This window comes from Coturnix japonica, chromosome 5, assembly GCF_001577835.2.
Source record: "Coturnix japonica isolate 7356 chromosome 5, Coturnix japonica 2.1, whole genome shotgun sequence".
Classification (NCBI taxonomy): Eukaryota; Metazoa; Chordata; class Aves; order Galliformes; family Phasianidae; genus Coturnix; species Coturnix japonica.
The window spans coordinates 9,437,935-9,458,475 of NC_029520.1; the positions used below are offsets into that span (position 1 = coordinate 9,437,935).

At 41.5% G+C, this 20,541-nt stretch overlaps 2 protein-coding genes across 5 annotated transcripts in view; one reads left to right on the forward strand and one right to left on the reverse strand.

The window, feature by feature from the left end:
- Positions 1-1,022, reverse strand: part of CHID1 (chitinase domain containing 1) — a 90,659-nt gene extending 89,637 nt beyond the window's left edge. Inside the window, exon 1 of the mRNA XM_015863751.2 lies at positions 552-1,022. The gene's annotated coding sequence lies outside the window, so the exon portion shown is untranslated. The remainder of the gene's footprint in view (positions 1-551) is intronic.
- A 3,970-nt stretch (positions 1,023-4,992) lies between these two features.
- The window catches only part of AP2A2 (adaptor related protein complex 2 subunit alpha 2), a 40,776-nt gene continuing 25,227 nt past the window's right edge, over positions 4,993-20,541 (forward strand). For 2 of the 4 annotated variants that reach the window (XM_015863746.1, XM_015863747.1), the window contains exons 1-2: positions 4,993-5,180; positions 16,377-16,445. In XM_015863746.1, the coding sequence (XP_015719232.1) occupies positions 5,114-5,180; positions 16,377-16,445 (136 nt within the window). In that variant the 5' untranslated portion in view covers positions 4,993-5,113. The remainder of the gene's footprint in view (positions 5,181-16,376; positions 16,446-20,541) is intronic. The other 2 variants (XM_015863748.2, XM_015863749.2) reach the window with 1 other exon arrangement.

A 20,541-nucleotide genomic window follows, 5' to 3' on the forward strand; every position in this document is an offset into this window, starting at 1 on the left:
AAACTAAGTATAAAGCATCATTTTAGTACCCAAAAAGATGAATAAATCAAGCTTTAAGTGCTCTATTTGAAAACTAAACGCATGGATTTATTGAGCTTTTCAAAACTAGATGCCCATCAAGTCTTTCCTTTAGTAAGCCTCCCTTCAACAATTTATTATCCTCATACTAACTAAATTTTTTTTCTTATCTGTTGTATTGCAACATACAAGGAAAACTGAGGTTTAAGGTTTGAGATGTTTGGGTTGTTTTGGTTTTTTTTTGACTAGATTGAGTTGGTTCCTGTACTCCGGCGATACCAAAGCTTTCTCTTTTGCGTCAGAGCCCCACGTGCAGCCCAGCACAAACGTGCGGGCTCAGTCCGAGAGTGCCCCGCGGCCTACCTACCCCGGGCCAGCCCCCCTCCAGCGTGCTTCTGCCATCCATATCACCGCATCCAAGCTACGGGATATACCCTACACGGACATGACACCGCACCACCGCCCGCCTCCTTCCCTCCCCCGACAGCGCCGCTGCCGCCTCCAAGCAGCGCCGGCCCGCGGCCACCACCTACCGCCCGCCGTCGTTTCGGAAGTGGAGGCGGGCGGTGCCGCCCCTGCGCCTGATGGGAGACGCTGAGGCTGCGGCGGCTGAGAGCTGGTTGCGCCATCATGGCAGTCGCTCGGTCTTCAGCTGGTCAATCTGTGTCCCCTCATCGCTCTGCCGGGTGGAGGTTGCCCGCTTGCTCATCTGCACCTGAAGGAAACAAGCGTTAGTTAGGCTCTTGCTGGGCTGCAGATAAAAGCGATGGTATAGGTGAGGTATGAGAGGGTTTTTGTGTGCAGAGTGAGTCAGCGAGTCTCTGGTGTTGGAAAAGGAGGTGTCAAACAGCAGATGGGTGCTAACAGGCCTTCAAATAACAGCTTGTGTTTTAAATTGAGCCTTCTACTTTCTGCTTTGACCTTGTACCCTGTGTTTGCACGTGCAGCATGACTGTGCTGCTAATATTTTCACTGCAGTGGGAATTTTGATGTAGCCCTATTATTTCACGGGCTGTTTATAGAGAATAAGTACCAAATGTTAAGGCATGATAAAAACAGTCATGCTGGAAGCCTTAGCACGTTTAGGCACACCCTTCCCAGCAAAAGCCTTTCTAAACCTTCTTATTTTCCAGTTAGAACTTGGTGCCGCTTCCCAGAAGCAGAACTGAAAGATTTAATCATCTTCCCTTCACTTTCTTTCACTCTTGTGTAACTTAAGATCTTCATAAACATTATTCAGCACTGAATTGAAAAGCAGAAGTGTTTTTCCTCTGAACTCAAGTCAGTGAACCAGATGTAGCTCTGAGTCTGTGCGCCCTTCCCCTGTGCCCTGAATCACACAGATAAGGGAGGACTTCAGAAGGGAAATCAATGTTCACTTGTGTACTTGGGTACTGAATTTTCTATTGTTTTGTAAATTGCTGTTCATCTTTCCTAAGCGGTAAATGTTTCCAGGATACGTTTCTCAATAGCAGGAAAGACAGAGATAAGGCAGGGGTATGAAAAATTAGGTTTGTTTCCAGCTACTCTGTAATGAAATCTTTCATTTCCTGTATTGCATTCCTAATATGCTACGCTGTTGATTCTCTCATACCCTTAATGGGACTGAACCAAAGGTTTGTGGCAGGTAGCTGGCACTGTGCATGCTGCCCCTGAGGGAACCTGCAGCTGCCTGTAAGGGAATCACAGGTCTTCTTAACTCATACATATAAGGGTACACTGCCAGGTACTGGGGAGTCCCATTGAAAGGCTGATTAAGCTGCTAAGTAAATCCAAATGATAAGGGGATCTTTATTTAATTTCTGTGTTTTTCTGTACACTACTGTTCCTTTAACAGAGCACTGTCGGACACCTGGAGGAGAACAGAAACATGCTCCTTACCTGGGGAGTAACTGCATACTCAGTGAAAAAAGGTTTGGAAACAAAAATGGTTTCTCAGCAAGAAATTAAACCCATACCTTCATTCGGTAGCCTGCGGCTTAAGAGAAAGATGACTAAGACAAACAGATTGGGAAAAAGACTTCCTATGAGCTAGAAGAAGTAACATAGAATTTATTGCAATGCAGGAAGTCACCCAGGTGGTTGTCAGCACTGTGCCAGCATGCAGAGGGCAAGGTCAACTTACCTGGAGACTCTTTATTAACCCTTATTTTAACTTGTCCAAGCTCTTTGAGTGTAACTATTCTGTTTTACACTTCTGTATAAACATAGTAGAGTGCATAACTCTTTCAGTCATTGAGTTGCCCACTGTATAGAAGAGATTTAGGCAAATCCATACCTGAAAATTGAGATAGATTTCATGATAGTGGTGTTATCCGAGCTTTGTGCTTCTTAATCTTAAAAGCAAAGTATCTGATATTCTGACATGGCAGAAGGCATTACTGATAAACCTATACTCTCCATCCATAGATAATGAACTTGAGATGTCAGGTAGATTAACAAGATCGAGTACACTTGAGTAGGAGCCACAAATTCTGTTTTCTCTTTAGCTGTTTTTCCTTCCAGTATGGTTAGAATGACCATGAGGGGGAGAAGAAAGCAGTAACTGATGAAGTGAGGGACAATCCTGTCAAAAATAACAAAGGGAAAATAAGAATTTCCTTCTTCTGTGTAGAAATTCATTACAGAGGTACAAAGAGCTGGCAACACGGCTCTATACCACAGTGTGTGACTTCATATCCTAAACACAGTGCTGTCCAAATTATTCTGGAGTGTGATTTTGGCAGACACTCACATAGGGCTGAAGAGTAGCTGTAGGTGGCAGAATAGCTGTGGCAGTACTAAACACAGCATGGACAGTAAATCCTGCTGGCTGTTGGATGATTTCTGGTGTTGAAATTCCTCATAATTATATGTAATCACACTCAAAATTCAATCATGTTTTGGCTGTAGAAACCAAATAGGAATTGAAACTGCAAAGCACTTAAAGCTCCAGAACAAGAGTTAAACTCTGTCTGTAAATTAGCACTCAGCTTTAAGGCAGAGAAGAAATGCAGTGGAAGCTGTACTTCCCACAAACAGACACCAGCTGAAAACCACCAACTTACTAATATTAGTTTTTATAAAGATCAGACTAATTTTTCGAAGTCTTTATACCAAATTGTGTTGGAATTCTGAAGAAGATTAAAGGAACTTATGGATGGCAAAATGCATGGTAGATACTCAAAAGTCAGTAAAAGGAGGTGAATGTAAAATGACTACATAATGTATAGTGTGCACTAAGTTAGAATTGAAATGATTGACTACTGAAAAACCCCAAAGGAGTTCTCTATTTGTGTATTTGCTTTTCAAGCACAGTCACAACTGACACTGCTCCCTCTTTAAAGGTAGTTTTAAGCATGCCTGCACAACTTGCAGCTGCAGTGACAGGAATGCAGCCACACAGGACTGATGCACTCGGCCTTTAGGTGTCACTCTGCTTTTTAAGAGTAGATATTATTAGTTCAACATTTTATTTTGGCTAACTCAAACACAAGTATGTTTGTGTGTTTGTTTGAGAAAGATTTCTATTTTTGAAGTCTTGTGGTTTGAAGATTGTTGTTATGCATCCAGTCTGATTGTAAAGCTATGAATTAAGTCAATTCTTTTCATGTAAGCCTCCATATGCAGGGAATCTGTATCAAGACTGGTTGTGCACAAGAAAATGGATACAGTGATGACTACCAGATATTGCAATCTTCTCTTTGGAATGGATACACAATAACAAAGCACTGGTGTAAAAATGTATCCTGAAAACACACGGAAAAGACCATTGAGAGATGACCTATGCCATATATACAGCCATTACCAGAAAATATTATGTGGGTCTTGCTACATGAGGTTAAAGTGTATCATTATTTGGAGGCACTGAAGCTTTACAAGTTTAAGATGCAAGCTTTAAGAACAGAACATAAAACTACAGGAACAAACTACCCAGGGAAACACTGAAACTGGTGGTTTCAGATCAGGGTTGTATGCCTTTCTAGAAGACAGTCCGCAGCTAAAATCTAATTACTGGTCTCAATTCAGGCAAAAATAAATAAATAAAAGCAAATGGGAAAGAAAAGGAAAAGATGAAGGTGTAGATGAAAATTATCAGCTTGAAGGATGCAAGAAAACATTAAATGAGCAGTCTCTAGTATTCCTTAATGCTTATAGAGGTCTTTATAATGCATTAAGTATGCTGAACCTCTCAACACACTGTTGTTTAGGCATACTAGGTCAGTTTTGATGCTCTTTGAATCTATTTCCAGCTGATGAGATTAAATGCTCCATGCAGTCCAAATTCTCTGGTGTGGGACTGTGTTGCTCTGCTTGGTTGTGATCTTCAGAAGAAGCATGTCTTGCGCACCTGCATGCCCTGGTAGCCAGAAGAGTAGTGAAGAGCCACACATAATTCAGGTCAACTGTATTGACCTCATTGCAGCCTTTCAATACTTGAAGGGAACTTACTCCCAGGAGGGGAGTAAACTCTTCAAAAGGGCTGACAATAGCAGGACATGGGGAAATTGTTTTAAGTTAAAAGAGGGAAGATTTAGGTTGGATGTTAGGGGGAAGTTCTTCACTAGGAGAGTGGTTAGGCCCTGGAACAGGCTGCCCAGGGAGGTTGTGGATGCCACGTCCTTGGAGGTGTTCAAGGCCAGGTTGGACGGGGCCCTGGGCAACCTGATCTAGTAAATGTGTGTGTTTGGTGGCACTGCCAGGCAGGGGGTTGGAACTACATGATCCTTGAGGTCCCTTCCAACCCGGGTCATTCTGTGATTCTGTGACAGGGCTTAGGGCCTACAGTCGGGGCCTATTTGTCCTGATGGCCGTGGAGGGATATTAAGGCTCAGCAGCACAGCTGCGGGGGGGCGGGCGGATGATCGGGCCTCTGCGGGAACGGCCGAGGGGCTGCGGGAGAGGGCAGGGCCGCTGCGGAGCTGCCTCCGCTCGGCAGGGGGCGCCACAGCCACGCCCGCTGCCGCCCGCGGGGGCGCGGGAGCCACCCCGGCGCATGCGCGCTGCAGAGGCGGCGGCTGCAGCGGCCTGAAGAGCCCCGCGGGGTGAGCGGGCGGCGGCGGTGGTAGTTGCGGTGGTTCGGCGTGTCGCTGGGCGGCCCTGATCGCGCGCCACGATGCCGGCGGTGTCGAAGGGCGATGGGATGCGAGGCCTGGCCGTCTTCATCTCCGATATCCGGAACTGTGAGTGGCGGCTGAGGCGCGGCGGGGCCTGGGCTGAACGGGGCCGGGCCGGCGGTCGTTGGGGGCTGTTGTGCTTCGGGTCGGGGCGTTCGTCCCTCATCCGACTCCCCTGTCACCTCCCCGGTGCTTTTCCCTTCTCCCTCCCTCGCAGCGAGCCGCTCTCGGTGATCTACTCACGAAATGGCGACGCGCCCCAGGGGGCGGCGGGAGATGCGGGGGGGGGGGGGGGTGATGAGACAGGAGGCTTTCCATGCGGGAGTGGGGGTTATTTGCGTGTGTATATCGTCGGTTCGGTGCTTCCTTCTCCCCCGCGGTCCCATTTGTTGGGGGAGACAGAGAGAGGAGGTCGATGCCCATCGTTGGAGTGAGGCCGGGGTGGGTGGGTGGGCTTGTGCCGTGCCGCGGGGAGCATCGCGGGTCTCCCTGACCTGCCGGCGGCTGGCGATGCTCAGAGGCACCGTAGGAAAGCAGCAGGCCTCTGCTGGGCCTTCGCTGGCTGTGTTTACGCTTGGCTTAAGCCGCCTTTAAAATTCTGGTTTGACGGAAGACAGCTCTTGGGATTTGCTCAGTAAAAAAAAAAAAACGGATAAAGAGGGCTGCCGGTAGGTGCCCCCTAAGGGATGGGGATGCGACGTCCTTGTATAGGGCATTCTATAGGGAGAGGAGGGGGAGGAGGCTGCTGCTTGGAGGGGGTTGTGGAGGCTAGGGGGTACTTGGCACCCTCCCCTGCCGTGGGAATGGCAGGTGAGAGTAGGTTAATATTAATCTGAGTTAGAGATCTAAGTGTGCAATGTGGCAAGAATTGCCTGGGGAAGGGCTAAGGTCGCTGTGGTTGGTGTGATGAAACGGCTATATGTTTTGTCCACCGGTGTGTCTCTAGGCGGCTATTCTAAAAGGATTGGCACCAAAGTCTCCACTCTGAAGGATGGAAGTGGATTTGGTGGCTGTTCAGAGTGCAAGTTATGGTGCTCTGGGCTTGTATTGGGATAACCAAACTGGCTTGGAGAAGGCTCCTGCTTCAGAGGGCTTTGTGTTGATGGCTTTGGAATTATTCCAGGAGTAACAGAAAAGGCTGCAGAGCAAATTCAACCAATGACATGACACCTCTTAGATGTGCAGTTTTATTCAACTAAATTCAGGTGATTTGGACTTACAGTCATGTAAACAGGAACCGTTGCATGTAAATTTAAGGTCCTGGATCTTCTTAACAGCAGAGGTTTTCTGAACTGAGTTGCAAATCCTTGGATACCTCCTGTAAGCCGCCTTCTGCATGTACAGAACATGTTCATCAGTTCAAGACAACTTTGGTGCTCTTGAGCTTTTTCTGGTTGACCCAGATGTTTCCTGGAGATCTGCAAGTATATTACTATGTTATGCCTGCTACATTTGTAACAGTTTCACCTTGTCATCCAATTTATGCCTGTCATTCTTGTAACTGTTGTTTTGGGATGACTTCTTTCATCTCTTTGGCTAGAAGCACTATGGTTTCTGTTCATCAAATATCTCTTACGTCTTGCTATTGCTTAACACGTTTCTCCTCTCTTATATTCACTTCTATTGGATTTCTCTGAAAACAAGAAAATAGTCAAGCTCTGGGGGTACCTAGCCTATGTTAAAGGATGTGGAATAAGAAGATTGGAGGTAGAAGGATAGAACAAATTAGCTACTGATTTCCTCACAGACTTTCCATTTTGTAAGCAGCGCAGGAATGGATGGAACAACCATCTCTGTTCGATTTGAGTAACAAACCATTCATGCTAGCAGTGTCTGCAAGAGTAGCAAAGATGTAACTAATTTGTGAAACAAATAAGGTGTTAACCCTTTATCGTTCAAACCTACGAAGATGGTTCTGGATTGTTTTGTCTCTGTTGAGGCTGCAATTTGTAGGTTGTAATTACCCCTCTGTATCTTTCTCATCTTCATAATGAAGGTAATGCATCTTCTAAATCTAAATAGTTGTGAAAGAGCTGGTATTTCCCACCAGTAGGTGATCTGTGGTAGCTATTCAATGGCATCTGAATCTTTACTGTTTAGAGAGATTTAAGTGTTGCTGGTTAACCATGGGCTGTTGTATCTAAGATTCCCAAATATACTTAAGAGCACTCTCTAGAAACGTTGTGCTTTACAAGCACTGGTACTGGCTTGAGTTCCACCTTTCCCTTTTCAGAGCAGATATTTGTCGAGAACAAAAAGAAACCGCTGTTCAGTTAAGCAAGATCTTTTGACATGCGAAATAAGAAAATGTTCCTGTTCTGGATGGGAGGGAAGCTGGACACCAAGTGCAGCTGACACTTGTACTGATGTGAAAAATACCTGCTGGCAGTCCCAATTTTCATCTTACTTTTGGCTTTGACTCATTTATCTCTTCTGTAATTCTGCCATATATGACTGAAGTTTGAATTTGTCTGCAGCCCCTTCAGATTATAATGTAAGACTCTTTCTGAAAGACTTTACACAGATAGAGAATTTGCATCGTAGTTGTTGCTGAATATTGAAAATGTAGATATATGTGAACTGTGCTTAGGTGGATGCAGAGCATGTTTCCAAGGTAACAGCATAAAACTTTCAAGAGACGCTTACATAAATTCAGAGCTTTTCTTTTTAGAAATGCTTCGTCATGCAGCAACTTTTATTTCTTGGGCATTTGTACCTACAGTGTCTGTGGCTCTAAACAATGTATCATTCTGTTACAAGTATATTAAATTACTGATCTGGGAGTAATGCCTGTCTTGTCTATCCATTTTTACAAGTCCATTGCAGTGCTTCAAAAATGATCTTTGACAGCAGTTTTTGGTTCTTACAACTAATAGCTGAATGCAAGTGAGTAACAGCTGATGTTGCCTGTCTCTATTTAACAATTAAAAGTTGTGGGTCCCATGTCAACTAAGCATGTTTCTGGCACCTGAGTTATCTGCTTATCTGATAAACTTCTTGATCTCTGTGTTAAAAGCTTGTATGACAGATGTTCTTTGAATATAAGAATGACTTTATATGTGATTTTTATTTTTATTTTTTTTAAAGTCTGCTTACAGTAGACAAGAAAACTGAGTGCTCAACTAAAGCACTTAGTTAAGATAGTGCAGGTAGTTAGCTCTTATTTAATGTGGTTTGCTGAGAAAGTAGCAAGTCATGGCTGTACTGTAAAATAGATTGTGATGGTAGTGGAGCTCGAGCACTGAATCATGGTTCAGTGAAGTGCCATCCAGACTTTAAAGTTCCAATTTGGTGAAGCTCTCATCGCTGCTGCCCTGATGAAGTACCTTATGAGCTAAAGCCCATATAGGATCTCTGTGTGTTATGGATACTGTTCCTTTTCCTTTGGGCTGTATTTATTTTTTTCCTTAGATAAAAACTAGCAGGTGGATTGAAGTTCTATCTCCTCACATAGAGTTATTTCATTAATTCTAATTCTTACTGGATGGTAAGAGGGAGAAAAAAGTTGGTAAAGATGATAATTAGTAGATGAGAGCTGAGATCATTTGTGTAACATCCAACTTCTCCATTAGAGTCACTGGTATCTGCTGAATTTGAAATCCTTTGGATAATGGCTGCTCATCAGGACCAGTAAGAGGAAGTTTAAGACTACTGCAGAGAATACTGCATTGTTTGCATCACTAAATGAGCACATATAGGCTTGTTTTGCTAAGGTTGCTGGAATAGTCCTATTTAGCTGTGATGGTTAAACTGGGTGACTTTGTATAAGCCTCACACTGTTCTCCTGTTATTTGAATGTATACTAAGGTGGGAAAGAGTCCACAGTGTAATCCCTCGGTGCAAATACTGCCTTATTCTGCTGAAGGGGAGTGTAAGTCTACTGTGTAAAAATACTGTTCAAGAAAATGTTTTTTTAAGTACTGATCAGGCAAAGAAGGAGGAAGAGCTGCTTTCCATAACGGCCTTCTATTGTACTTCTGTTTTTGCATATCATCTTAGCTTGAAGCTTTCTTTTGATAGGAGTCGGTGTCTTCTTGCCAACTGAACTGCCAAATGGATGTTGCAGTTGTCATAATGTCACTAAGATACAAGCATCCAGGAAGTTTTCACTTCATATGGGGGAATGCTGGGTGAAAGCCTTAATGCTTGACCCTACTACAGACTGGTTTTCTGAACGTGTGATGCCTGTTTAGACAAAAAAAAAGCAAAAAAGCAAAAAAGCATCCATGTTGAACGCTTAAGATGATTAAACTCATACTGAACTACAGCAACTAGAGCATCTGAATTGTAATGGGATTTGGAAGCCGCTGTTTGCTCTCTTTTACCCCCTCCCTTTCCTTCCAAGGACAAGGAGTTAATAGATTACTGGATTACGGTAAAGCCTGTGACTTCCTGCTGTTTCATGAGAAGTGTTGTTATAGTGACAAACCAGCGTTGGAGGAAAAAGTAACTTATGTGCATATTAGTCCTCTTAAAGTGCAACATATTAGAAGCGTGCACTACCGTGTTTTAAATGTGCTCAGTGACGCTGATCTCTTTGACTGTTGCAATATATATCTAATCACATCAGGATGTCCCAAAGCACAATGGTTTTCATCAGTCTCTGTGCCACTGCAGACTTGTTTTTCTGGAGAGAAGGAAAGGAGAAGAGATATACGCTTTTTCCTCTGATAGAATGTATCATGTGGAAGGACAGCATCTATTCACCTTTTTCTTCATAGCAGGATTTTATCACTAAATAATTGAGCAAAAAGCTTCTTGTTCTGCAGCCTCAGTCAATTTTAGTAAAAGAACTGAAGCCATACTAACATCTTGCAAAGGTACAGTATTTTTCAGTAGTGTCTTTAGATTAGATGCATGGTGGGTTTGGTCTGTAAGCAGCACAACCTGCATCCAACTTCAGGTATAGTCCAGTGGACCTGTGTTTTGCAGCTCTGTCAAAAAACTTCTGCTAGTTTAGCCCAATGGAGGAATTCAGACAGGCTAGCTCACCTAAAGCCAGGTGTACAGCAAACAGACCACTCCACTGCTCAGCTGTGTAACCTACCTCCTTTCAGCCCTCTCATCTGCTGTACTAAATAACCAGCTTTATCAGAGATTACAGAGAGGTGGAGGATGGAGTTGGTGTTTACTTCACAATTGTAAATAATTATCTGTATGGGAAATGGCTAATCTGTGTTGTAGAGCTGTAAGATGACTGTCCTGCTGGCAGGTAAAAGTAACAATGTAATATTCTATATATAATAGAAGTAATAATGTGCTATAATGTATAAGCAAGTACTGTAGAAGCTCTTTCACAACTGCAAGAATATTTGTGCTCATTAGTGTTATGTGATTTTTCTTTTGTGTATCTGCATGATTTTTGCTGTAGAGGTGATAGCATTGGTTTTGATTTTGATCCCCCTCTTTTAGCCAGTATTTTTCTCTGTCCCCTAACTGAGCAGAGTTTTAGAATGCTATGCAGTCTTAACATCATGCTGGTAACCATTTTTAGCAATAGAAAAGGCAAGTGGATAATCTGATTGCTTTAAGCTGTCTGAAGTGTGCTTGGATGATGAATGTAGTGAACTTGCTCTCTGCTTGGTCATGTCTTCTGCTCTCTTCTGGTGGCATTGTCACTTATGGTAAAGCAGATTGGACTTACAACTTGGACACTAAATAAACCAAGCTTGCTGTCTTGACCGGAACGGATGGTGGAACTACATCAACGTATTTTGCTGGAAAGAAGCTATGGTTGGGCTGTGGAGTCCTTACCAACTAACTCACCAGTCAGCTTAAGTGTTTGGAATGGAGAGGCTAGTGAAAACCTAAAATAACAAATAAGTTCTGAAGTTTACAAAACAATGACAAGTTTCTAACTCCATTAAGCTAGCTGACAACTCTGAAAGAACTTCAAAATGGAGAAGCTGGTTTGGGTGAGAAATCTCATGTTCTTCCTGAACAGATCTTCCAGGTCGCTAGAGTTTGGAGTGGGAGAAGCTGCTGCTTTTAGCCTTGGTGGCATTTGTAGTACTGCTTTCCCAGACAGAACACGACACTTGTTGTGTCTTCAGATCCTGTTCGATAATTTAATGTGCACAGAGACACGTGCTGTTGGACAAATGGTAACGCCACAAATAGAAACTAGCATTACTTCTTGTCTTTAAGAAGCGGGACAGAATGCTGGCAGGCTCTTTCTTATGCTAATAGTCTCCTACCCAGCATGCTTTATAGCTCTTCACACTAATAATGGCACATCTATAATCACTGGATAGTCAGATGGCCGGAGGGCAATTAAGGCTACAAGGTAACACAGTGTAACAGTTCTAACCTGTGCTCTAATTCAAAATAAATGAATTAGTGGGTGAACTTAATTATGCTGGCTGCTGGCCATAACTCAGAGCCAGGTGAGTTCTGGAAATATTTCAACTTTTTTGAGGTAAATCTTTTGCTGTAAATGTTGTCGATACACCTGTCTTTTCATAAAATCTTGCCTGAAGAAATCTACTCTGTTCTGTGTTTGTGTAGACTTGTACAGAACAAGCGTTTCTCTGCTCCTTTGGGAAATAAACGTGTGGACTTGGTCGGAAATATACTAAACTCTCTGTGTTTGTTTATCTGAAGGTTAAGAGCTTGTTACAGTTCCTGTCGAATTGGGAGGGATGCATTTTGTGCATCAGACTTGTCTTAGGCATTTTAAAGTTAGTGCAGTAACAAGTTAATCCTGCTGGAGCAGATCACCATTTAAATGAGCCACAAGTAGCCCTTTAATTCCAGCCTTGAAGTACTTGCTTAGTCTTGCAGTCCTGCCCAATTAGTATATAGGTTGTCTGGAGCACTCAGGTGAATGGACACAGCTATCCCTTTTCTGTAAATTTTCTGATTTTTTTCATTCTGTAGATTTTAATGCAAAATCTCAAGCTTAGACACATTGACATTACTCATGCCATACTGAAGCTTTGACTATTACCTGGATTACCAAGAGGTTAAAGGTAGTAACCTATTCCCCAAAGAGCTGGATGAACTTTTGATGTTCAGTAGTCTATCTTTGTCAAACAAGATAGTAATTAAAGATAAGAGTAGAACATGGACTAAATTTACCTTGCCTAATGAAAGCAGTATGCAGTACAGTGGAGTCTGAATCATGGTGGTCTGCTAGATGGGAAATAACTGCTTGCAGAGTGCCTTGGACCATACTGTGGCTAGGCATCTACCTAGGTACTCATCTTGGAGAAGACTGACAGCAGTCTTAAACCATGGCTGTAAGTATGTGTCTTCCACAAAGCAGCTGGCCAAAACGTACTGATTTTGTCGCCTCTTTTAATCAGTTGCTATGAATATTTAACCACAGGCATACTAAGCTGGAAAAAGTCAGGAAGAATGAAAATGAGAAGGATATGGCCTGGACATAATCTTGTGTCCTACCTGTCCTGCCCATCAGTATGTAAGTTATGTGACCTTTATGAAGTCCCTTTGAATTGAACGGCTTGGCTACAACATGTCATATTAGAATACAGCTCTGATAATTTCTTGAAACTGCTTGACAGCCTGGGAATGAGACAGATGGAAGGACTGCCTTTGAAACAAAGTGTAAGCCTGTAGTTCTACAGAATAATTCTCTTTCAGCTGTCATCAGCAGTGGGCTTATCTTCATTTTGGACCATCCTTGAGGATGCTTATTATGTATTTCTAGCGATCACAAAATCAAATATGTAGAAATTCTTCAGTGAGTGTTACTGTAGCTGAGTAATGAGGAAAACTTGCTGGTTAAACATATTTTCTTTAGCAGTAGGAAGGAAGATCTGGCTTCCTTTTATAGTGGGAAGGAAGATCTATCTAAAACTGATGCTTAGTCTTCTATTATTTTTTCTTTTCCTCCTACATGTAACAAAGAAAAAACACCTTTTCCACCATGAGATTTTATTGTGTTTTGTAATCTGTTCATGTGAACATTTGGATAAGGTTACTGTGTGATGTAACTGTTGGAGGCTTCAGGAAATTTTACGTTTTTAAAGACATTTCAGCTTAGTTTTGACTACGTGCTGGTGCTGAGAGATCTTTACCTTGCCTTGGGAATGGACAATAGTGAAATTCATTCATTGGCTTCAAAATTTAAGCCATTTTACTTGAACTTGAACAATGCAAACGGAATTTTGAGGGACAAAAGCGTATCTTTTGATCTTGTTTATCTAGCAGCATTGTTGATGTTAATAGCCCTGCAGGTGACTTCGGGATAGCTGTTAAAGCGGTAGCTTTAAAAGAAAAAGCAGCTCTGTGTCTTCTTGCCATGCTTCATAATGGCTCATTCTAGACAAGCCTGCAACAGCCAGCTAAATGAAACTCCAAGGATGTTAAGTAATTTCTTTATTATTTCCAGATGCATCGTGGATGAAATCTGTGTAATAAGGAGACAGTTTAGGACTTAATCATCCAACTTCGGTTTCCAATATGTGGAGCTGAGTTTTTATCACCAGCTGGTTGCTATGGTAGCCATGTTTTGTCAAGCTCTCGATGAGATTATGTAGTGCATTCAAAATAGAACAGCCTGCAGGAATTACTAAAAACAGGCTGGTTTCGTGTTCGTGTACTGTGCAGATTGATGACTTTTAGAGAAACTAAAAATTCAAACTGAATTTGCTGTTTATGGTGGCTCTTCCAGGCAGCGCACTGTTCCAGCTGTGTGCTCAGGGGGTAGGACTGTGTTTATTCTTTTGCTGAGGCTGCAATCCATTTCTATCCAAGGATGCTGACTTCACAGATTCCTGAAGTATTTTAGCCTAGCTTCCTCTAATGCTCTGTTACTTTCTTAGGATGTAAAGAACTCAATTTATAGCAGTAACCAGTAATGCATGAATATGAATGGATAGAGAACTCTTGGTGCTTCAGAAAGAAAGAACTTTAATTTCACTTTAGTTTAAGAAAAGCTGAATGGGACTTACCTATTTGTCATGGTTCTTCCATCCACCTCCATTTCAAACTTCAGTGATTGTTGCCACGCTTGCTGAGCTTAGAGAAACAGCTCTGTATCTGACAGTAAATATGCACCTTGCTTGCAGACACAGCCTAAAGATCCAGAGCAAGAATGTAGCTTCCAAACTTAAGTATCCTACTCAAGCTAGTGATGTTCCAGACTGAAGTAGTGTTCTCTGACCCGTTTATCTAGATGATGTACACGTTGTCCAGCCTCACTGGTAACACTATAAATGATATGCCCCTTTCATTTGGCAGAGGAGAAAATAAATCAGTAGCTCTAGAAATTAAAACTTTATCCTCTGTTTTTTTTTTACACCGGGGCAAATGAATTGCTGGAAATAAGGTGGCAAGTCTTTTCAGGTCTGAAATAGAATACTGATGGAAGATAGTGTAAGAAACTTGGAAAGTTTTAAACTTTTAAAATTTACATTAACACTTGCATCCGTTTGACATGTATTTCAAAAGACCAACTTCTGTCTAGTATTGAATTCCTAAAGCTGCCACCAATGCTTGGTGTGAACACCAGCATTTCTCCTGCATGTGAACGGGACAAATAATCTCCAATTAAGACCTCAAAAAATTTGTGACAGAAGACACTTCAGGCTTTAGGTTCTATCAGTTGTTACCTATTTATAGAGAGAATAGTGCTGCTGCTTTAAAACCTGCTTACAGGTTGGCCAAGTTGAATTTGAAGACAAGTTTATGTGCTGCAGAAATGTTGGTGAAAACAGGTTAAACTTTGTGATCTAGACAGATGCATTCCAAGGAGTGAGGGAAGTGAAGGAAGGGAACTGTGATCTCTAGCCTTGTCAGTCCAGAAATGAATTTGAGTTTCTAGGCCAAATGAAAATCAGGGCATATCTCCAGCTTTATCTGAAAAACAAGATGCATTTAGATAACGAATATGGTTTATGATGCAGAACAGGTATTGTGAATCCTTGAGCTCTGAAAAGCTTTACCATGTTAATAACAATAGATGGACAAGTATGTACAAGTAAGTAGTTTTTCAGGGTTGGGTGTGGGGGAAGATGGTTTTCTTTTAGTTGTGATGCCTCAGTGACTTGAGTCTATAAAACAATATCAGAGAGTGAAAATGTTCATTTTAAGCCCATCCGTAAGCATTTTTGTTAAAATGACAAAGCAAACTGACATAGTTGCTTTGAGTTTAGGCCTAACTTGTTTGTTTGTATGGTGCACTGGTCTGTCTGCATATCTGTACTCTTATGGCTGTTATTGCAGCATGTTAGTATAAAATAGTTTTCTGCATACTATGCAAAATGCAAAAGTTGTTTTTTGTTTAGAAGTGTGGGATTTCAGTGGTTGTGGGCTTTTTTGTTGCAATTGTTTATTCTTATTTATTTATTTATTTAGTCTAAATCAAGAACTAACAAACTGCAATAATTTATATTTGGTCTGGGATTCCCTCTTTGCTATTATTAACCTGTCCTGAGTCACTTACTTGATCGGTGTTCATCTGACCCACTGCCACATCATCTTTGGAACGGTGAAGGAGTGAGAAGCAGTTACTGGGTAGCACAGGTGGCCTGGGCATGCAAATGTAGTACAGTGCTTAAATGCCATGAGTTATGCTTAGGTGGAAGAAAGGAATGAAATTGGAGATACCATGGTCCTGCTCTTCAAACCTTGTCACATACCTTCCCTACACTGACCAGAGTGGTGAAGGGGGAAAGGGATGTGTGAAACTGGGGCATCTGATCTCCACCACAGATAAGGTTGGATCACTTCTGTACAGAGACAGGGGACTTTTATTCATGGCCTTGTGGCTGAATACCTGTGACAGATAGTAAAGGAAGCTGCCTTTTCCTGCTGCAACTTGAGATGTTTTGGGAACTGCTGAAAAGTCTTGATTGCATATGGCTCTGGATTTGCAACTCAACTAGATGGGCAGTTCTGCATTCCTAGAATGAGACTCATTTCCTTCTACCAAACTTCAGCCAATAGAATCCTATGCCTGAGCTGGATGATTTATTCTGCCATACTCACTCATACAGGAGATAACTGACTCAGATTGTTGTAGAATCTCAATCACCAAAAACCAAAATTCTAACAAACTAGAAATACCTTTGATATGGACAGTGCAAGTATTACTTGAATAAGATTGCACTGTTAAAATTGAAACTGCAGCTTATTTCTTGTCTATCTAAATTGGATTAACACTACTCTGGGAGGGAAAGTAGGGATTCCTCCAAATATTTGTATGTTTATGCAAAGTGATGGGGCGGAAAGAAATTTGAGATCAGCACATCTGTTTGAAACTCTGTATCCTGATGTCTGTTCTTTTGATTTCAGGCAAAAGCAAAGAAGCGGAGATAAAGAGAATAAATAAAGAACTGGCAAATATCCGGTCAAAATTTAAAGGTAAGTGAACTGACCATTCTGAACTGTACTGTTTGTTGCATTTTTATGCAAGTTTTTTTTGTTGTTTTTTCTTCTTTTATACGTTCAGATCTTTTTTTGTGTCAACTGCAGACATAAGCAAAATTCTGGAGTGGGCTGTTAAAATAACTGCTGAAAGTGTTCTCTTAAGTACAGAACTTCCTGACTGTCGTGTGACTCAGCCATAACAGAAGAAAATGAGCTACTTGTTCACAGACTTTCTAATGCTTTGCCACCCAGCCATGTGACTGCTCAGCCTGTTTTCTTGCAGGAGGCTGGGAGTTAGTTTGAAAAAAAAAAACATGGGTGGGTGTAATATTTTTTTTTTTCAGTGAAGCAGAACATATTTAAGCATCCCTCCCACCCCCATCTGCTTAGGAAAGTAATGTATTAAACTCTCTTCCAGAAAAGTTAAGATAAAAATGTGTAGTTGATGAGGCCATATTGACCACTCCCATAAATAACAGCATCAAAGGTTATTCATATGAAACCAAGTTGTATGCAATAATTAGTTCTATCCTCATCCTGTCCTGAGAGATGGCAGTTTGCTTTTTAACCAACGCTGTAACTGTATTTGAATGGTTAAGTTTGTACGTGGCTTCAAATCTTAAAGATTCTGAGGGATAGTTGAAATTCTTCTGAATGAAAATTCAGCAGAAATGGCTGTGGTAAACATTCTGTTTGAAGAGATATAGGGCTGTGTGCACCTAGATAAGGCGTTGCCGCTGTGAAGTCATATGTATGGCTTCAGAACTTGCTGGTTTTGGATTAAACCTTTTTACCTTCCTAGTCTATTCTGACCTAGTTTAACATTTCTATTTTGAATAGTTATTGCATTAGCAAAGTCTGAAATTACTTTTCAGAGCTACATAGGGATCTGCTGATAGTCTTTTAAGTGGTGCTTCTCTTAAGGGTGTGTGGCAAAGTGAACTTAGTGGAAGGATAAAATAACAGTAAATTTCTTTGATTGATTTATTAAACACGTACACTAACTTCTTGAACTGTTTATAGCTAAATAGAGTCACTTTATCTGCACACCACGCTGTGTCTAGTATAGATCTTGCTTGGAGATTAAACCGCTTGGTTAAAATGCTACAATTATGCTTACTTTGACTGGGTAATAAGGTCATCCTTGTTGATCATACAGTTGGAACTAACAAAACCAAATGTGCTTGCTGCTCAGGGTGAATGAATGACTGCTGGAATCACTGGAGAGTGGACACAAGTTTTATTCTTGGATTGGATAATGGAAAACCGAGCTGTAGAACTGAGCAAAACCTCGTATTTATGCCAAAAATCAGACCGCCATCAGTACCAGATGGGAGATTTGCTGTGAGAAGGAAGTGAGAAATAATTTGATGGCACAGGGAGATGACTAAATGTAAACTTCCCTTTTTTCTGTTTTCCCTAGGAAAGTCACTAAAGTACCTCAGTTATCCTATGATGGAGACAGCTAAATTGGATGAGTTGGCCTGGAGCTGCATCAGGGGAGGGTCAGGTTGGGTGTCAGGAAAAGGTTCTTTACTGACTGGGTGGTTGTACATGGAACAGGCTCCCCAGGGCTGTGATCATAGCCTGAAGTTGACAGAGTTCAAGGAACATTTGGACAACACTCTCCATACCTACATATGGTTTCTGCTTTCTGCTTGCTAGCCCAACTCCCTAACCTTGTACCTGACTTGAAAAGCTCTTATCATATGTTCTGCTCTGTAGTCAATTGTGGGGCAGGGGAGAAATGATCATAGAAACTTCCAGCTATGTAGAACCATGAGTCAGGTGATGATCAAAGAGTCGAGGTATTGCCAGTGTAATAAGTTCAGTCAGCATGCATTATTTGTAATGTTCCTTAAGCACAGTGTAATATTTCTGAGTAATTATCAGTATGCATTCAAGGGAGTAACTTGGATGAAATTTGACTTAGCCTCCCCATTAAATGATCTTCATGTATACAATACTTTGTGGACTAAAGGTGTCATCAAATGGAAGACAGTAACCTGACATTCTCTGAAAACAAGACAAAAATGTCAATATTGGGTGGGTCTGAGTTTGGACAGGGCCTGAGGAGGTGATAGCTGCGTATCTTTCTGCTGCAGAAAGTATATGTGGGCTTTAGTGCAACATAGTTTTCCTTTGCAGATATCCACATAAAAAGAAACTGAATTTCGTAATATGTATTTTTTTCTTAGTTCAATTGAGATAATTCAATTTAACCCTTTTTTTTTTTTTTTTTTAATATAGCACTGATATCTTTAAGTAAGACAAATATGTAATGGAGTCCCTTAAGATGGGATCTCTCAGTTATGGTGTACATGGGGACCCTGTGATAATTATGGGGCTGAAGATGCAGCTGTTAGACTGGCCATGTCCCTGTGACTAGGGGAAGGTCTGGCTGTAAGAAGCAAGACTGGTAGTTGTGACAAGCATGCCCTTGCTTGGGCCCAGCATAAGAGGCTGTTCTCATTCCCTTCCTCTTGTCTTCTATGCACTACATGTTCTGTTGCAGTGTCTAGCCCCCCATCTCATGTAGCTAGCAAGATATTCTGAAGATATAAGTGTCAGCTACTTCTTTGACAGACAAGGAATATTATTAAGTCTGTTGCCCATACTGTTTGGGTTAATCTGTTATTTAAAATAACCTTGTCTTTAACGGACTTGAATAAGGTTGTATATGTCAGGAAAAGGAGTGCTTTTCTTGAATGGGTGCAGTGTATGTCTTGGTGCTGGCTTTGGTGCTACTTGCTCAGAAGGAATCCAGAATCTCTGTACTTAAAGTAGATGTCTCTTGTTTCAGCGTGAGAAAGCTGAGTCGTTAAGGTCAGCGTGTCCTTGACAGTTGCTTCAAATGCTTCTGTGTTAACTGAGATAAAACACGTGTAGTATCAAGAAACGACACCAGTGTAATAAAGCAGAAGTTGTAGGAGTTGTGTGAAGCAGAGAAAAAAATATTCTGTTTGTTTTGTATTCGGATTATAAGTTGATCTTGTTCCCAGGCTTGATCCAAACTAGAAGCCTGACTCTTAGAATATTAATTTGTTTGTAAAGGAGATCTGCTTTCTTGAGCAAAAAATACCCAGTTTATTGATTTGTTGCTTAATTTTGATCTCTCAAAGAAATAATTGCGTAATAGCAAAACTGTCCAAATTTGGTTTTTGGCCTTTAGGCTATGAGCACATCATATGCACAAACAGGTCACTGTGTGAAGTGACATAGCTCAAGTAATGTAGAGAGAAAGTGCGTTAAAAGCAAGGGAATACTTAAGGATGTTGTCCACTGTTTTATGTAAGCCACAACTGAAGTTCAGGAGGCTAACCTGTTTCTAGACTTGGAGGTAATGATCATCTGTGAGGTTGCCTGTGGGACTTGATGGAGCTTCCCTGCTCTGACCCCCAGTGAATATCCTATAGGGCTGAACTGCTTTGCAGACCTCTCATGCTGGTGGCAGGCTCTGTAGCTGCCTAGCAGGGTGTGTAAAATTGAAAAGCAGATGCTGTGTTTTGACTCATGGTTCAAACTGTGGACAAGAGGGCGCTGCCTCAGTGCCAAAAGGCCTTGTAATGCATTTGTGCCTTATTTCTGTCATTTCAGACAGCTGCCTGAAAGAGATCTAGCAAACTAAACTGTTCAGAAAGAACAAGTAGTCTTTGAAATACCCCACTGTGCTCAAAACCTGCTGACGTGTTCTGGATCCTTCCTGTTTCTGCTGACTTGATTTGTAGTACTTACAAATAAATGTACATGGAAGCATTTAAAAATGGGCTGAGTTGAAAGAAACGATTGTGTATTGCAATAAAGATAACAGAGCATGCAGAACTTCCTTCTGCTTTTGTTTTTAGGATGTTTGCTTGGATCTGGGAGGGGCTGTACTATTTTAGCAAGTACTTAAGCAGAGATTTGTTAGTAGTGTTTAAAATAGTCTTTGAACTCAGTAAATGCTACTTGTCTGGGAGGTAATTTAATAGTTAGCATTTCAGTAAGAATTTGAAGTGAAGTTTTCTTCAAAACACTATGAAATTTAGATAAATGTAATGAGACCTTTGCAGTATTGTTATTTTTTTCCTTTTTTAAATGCACTGCTAAT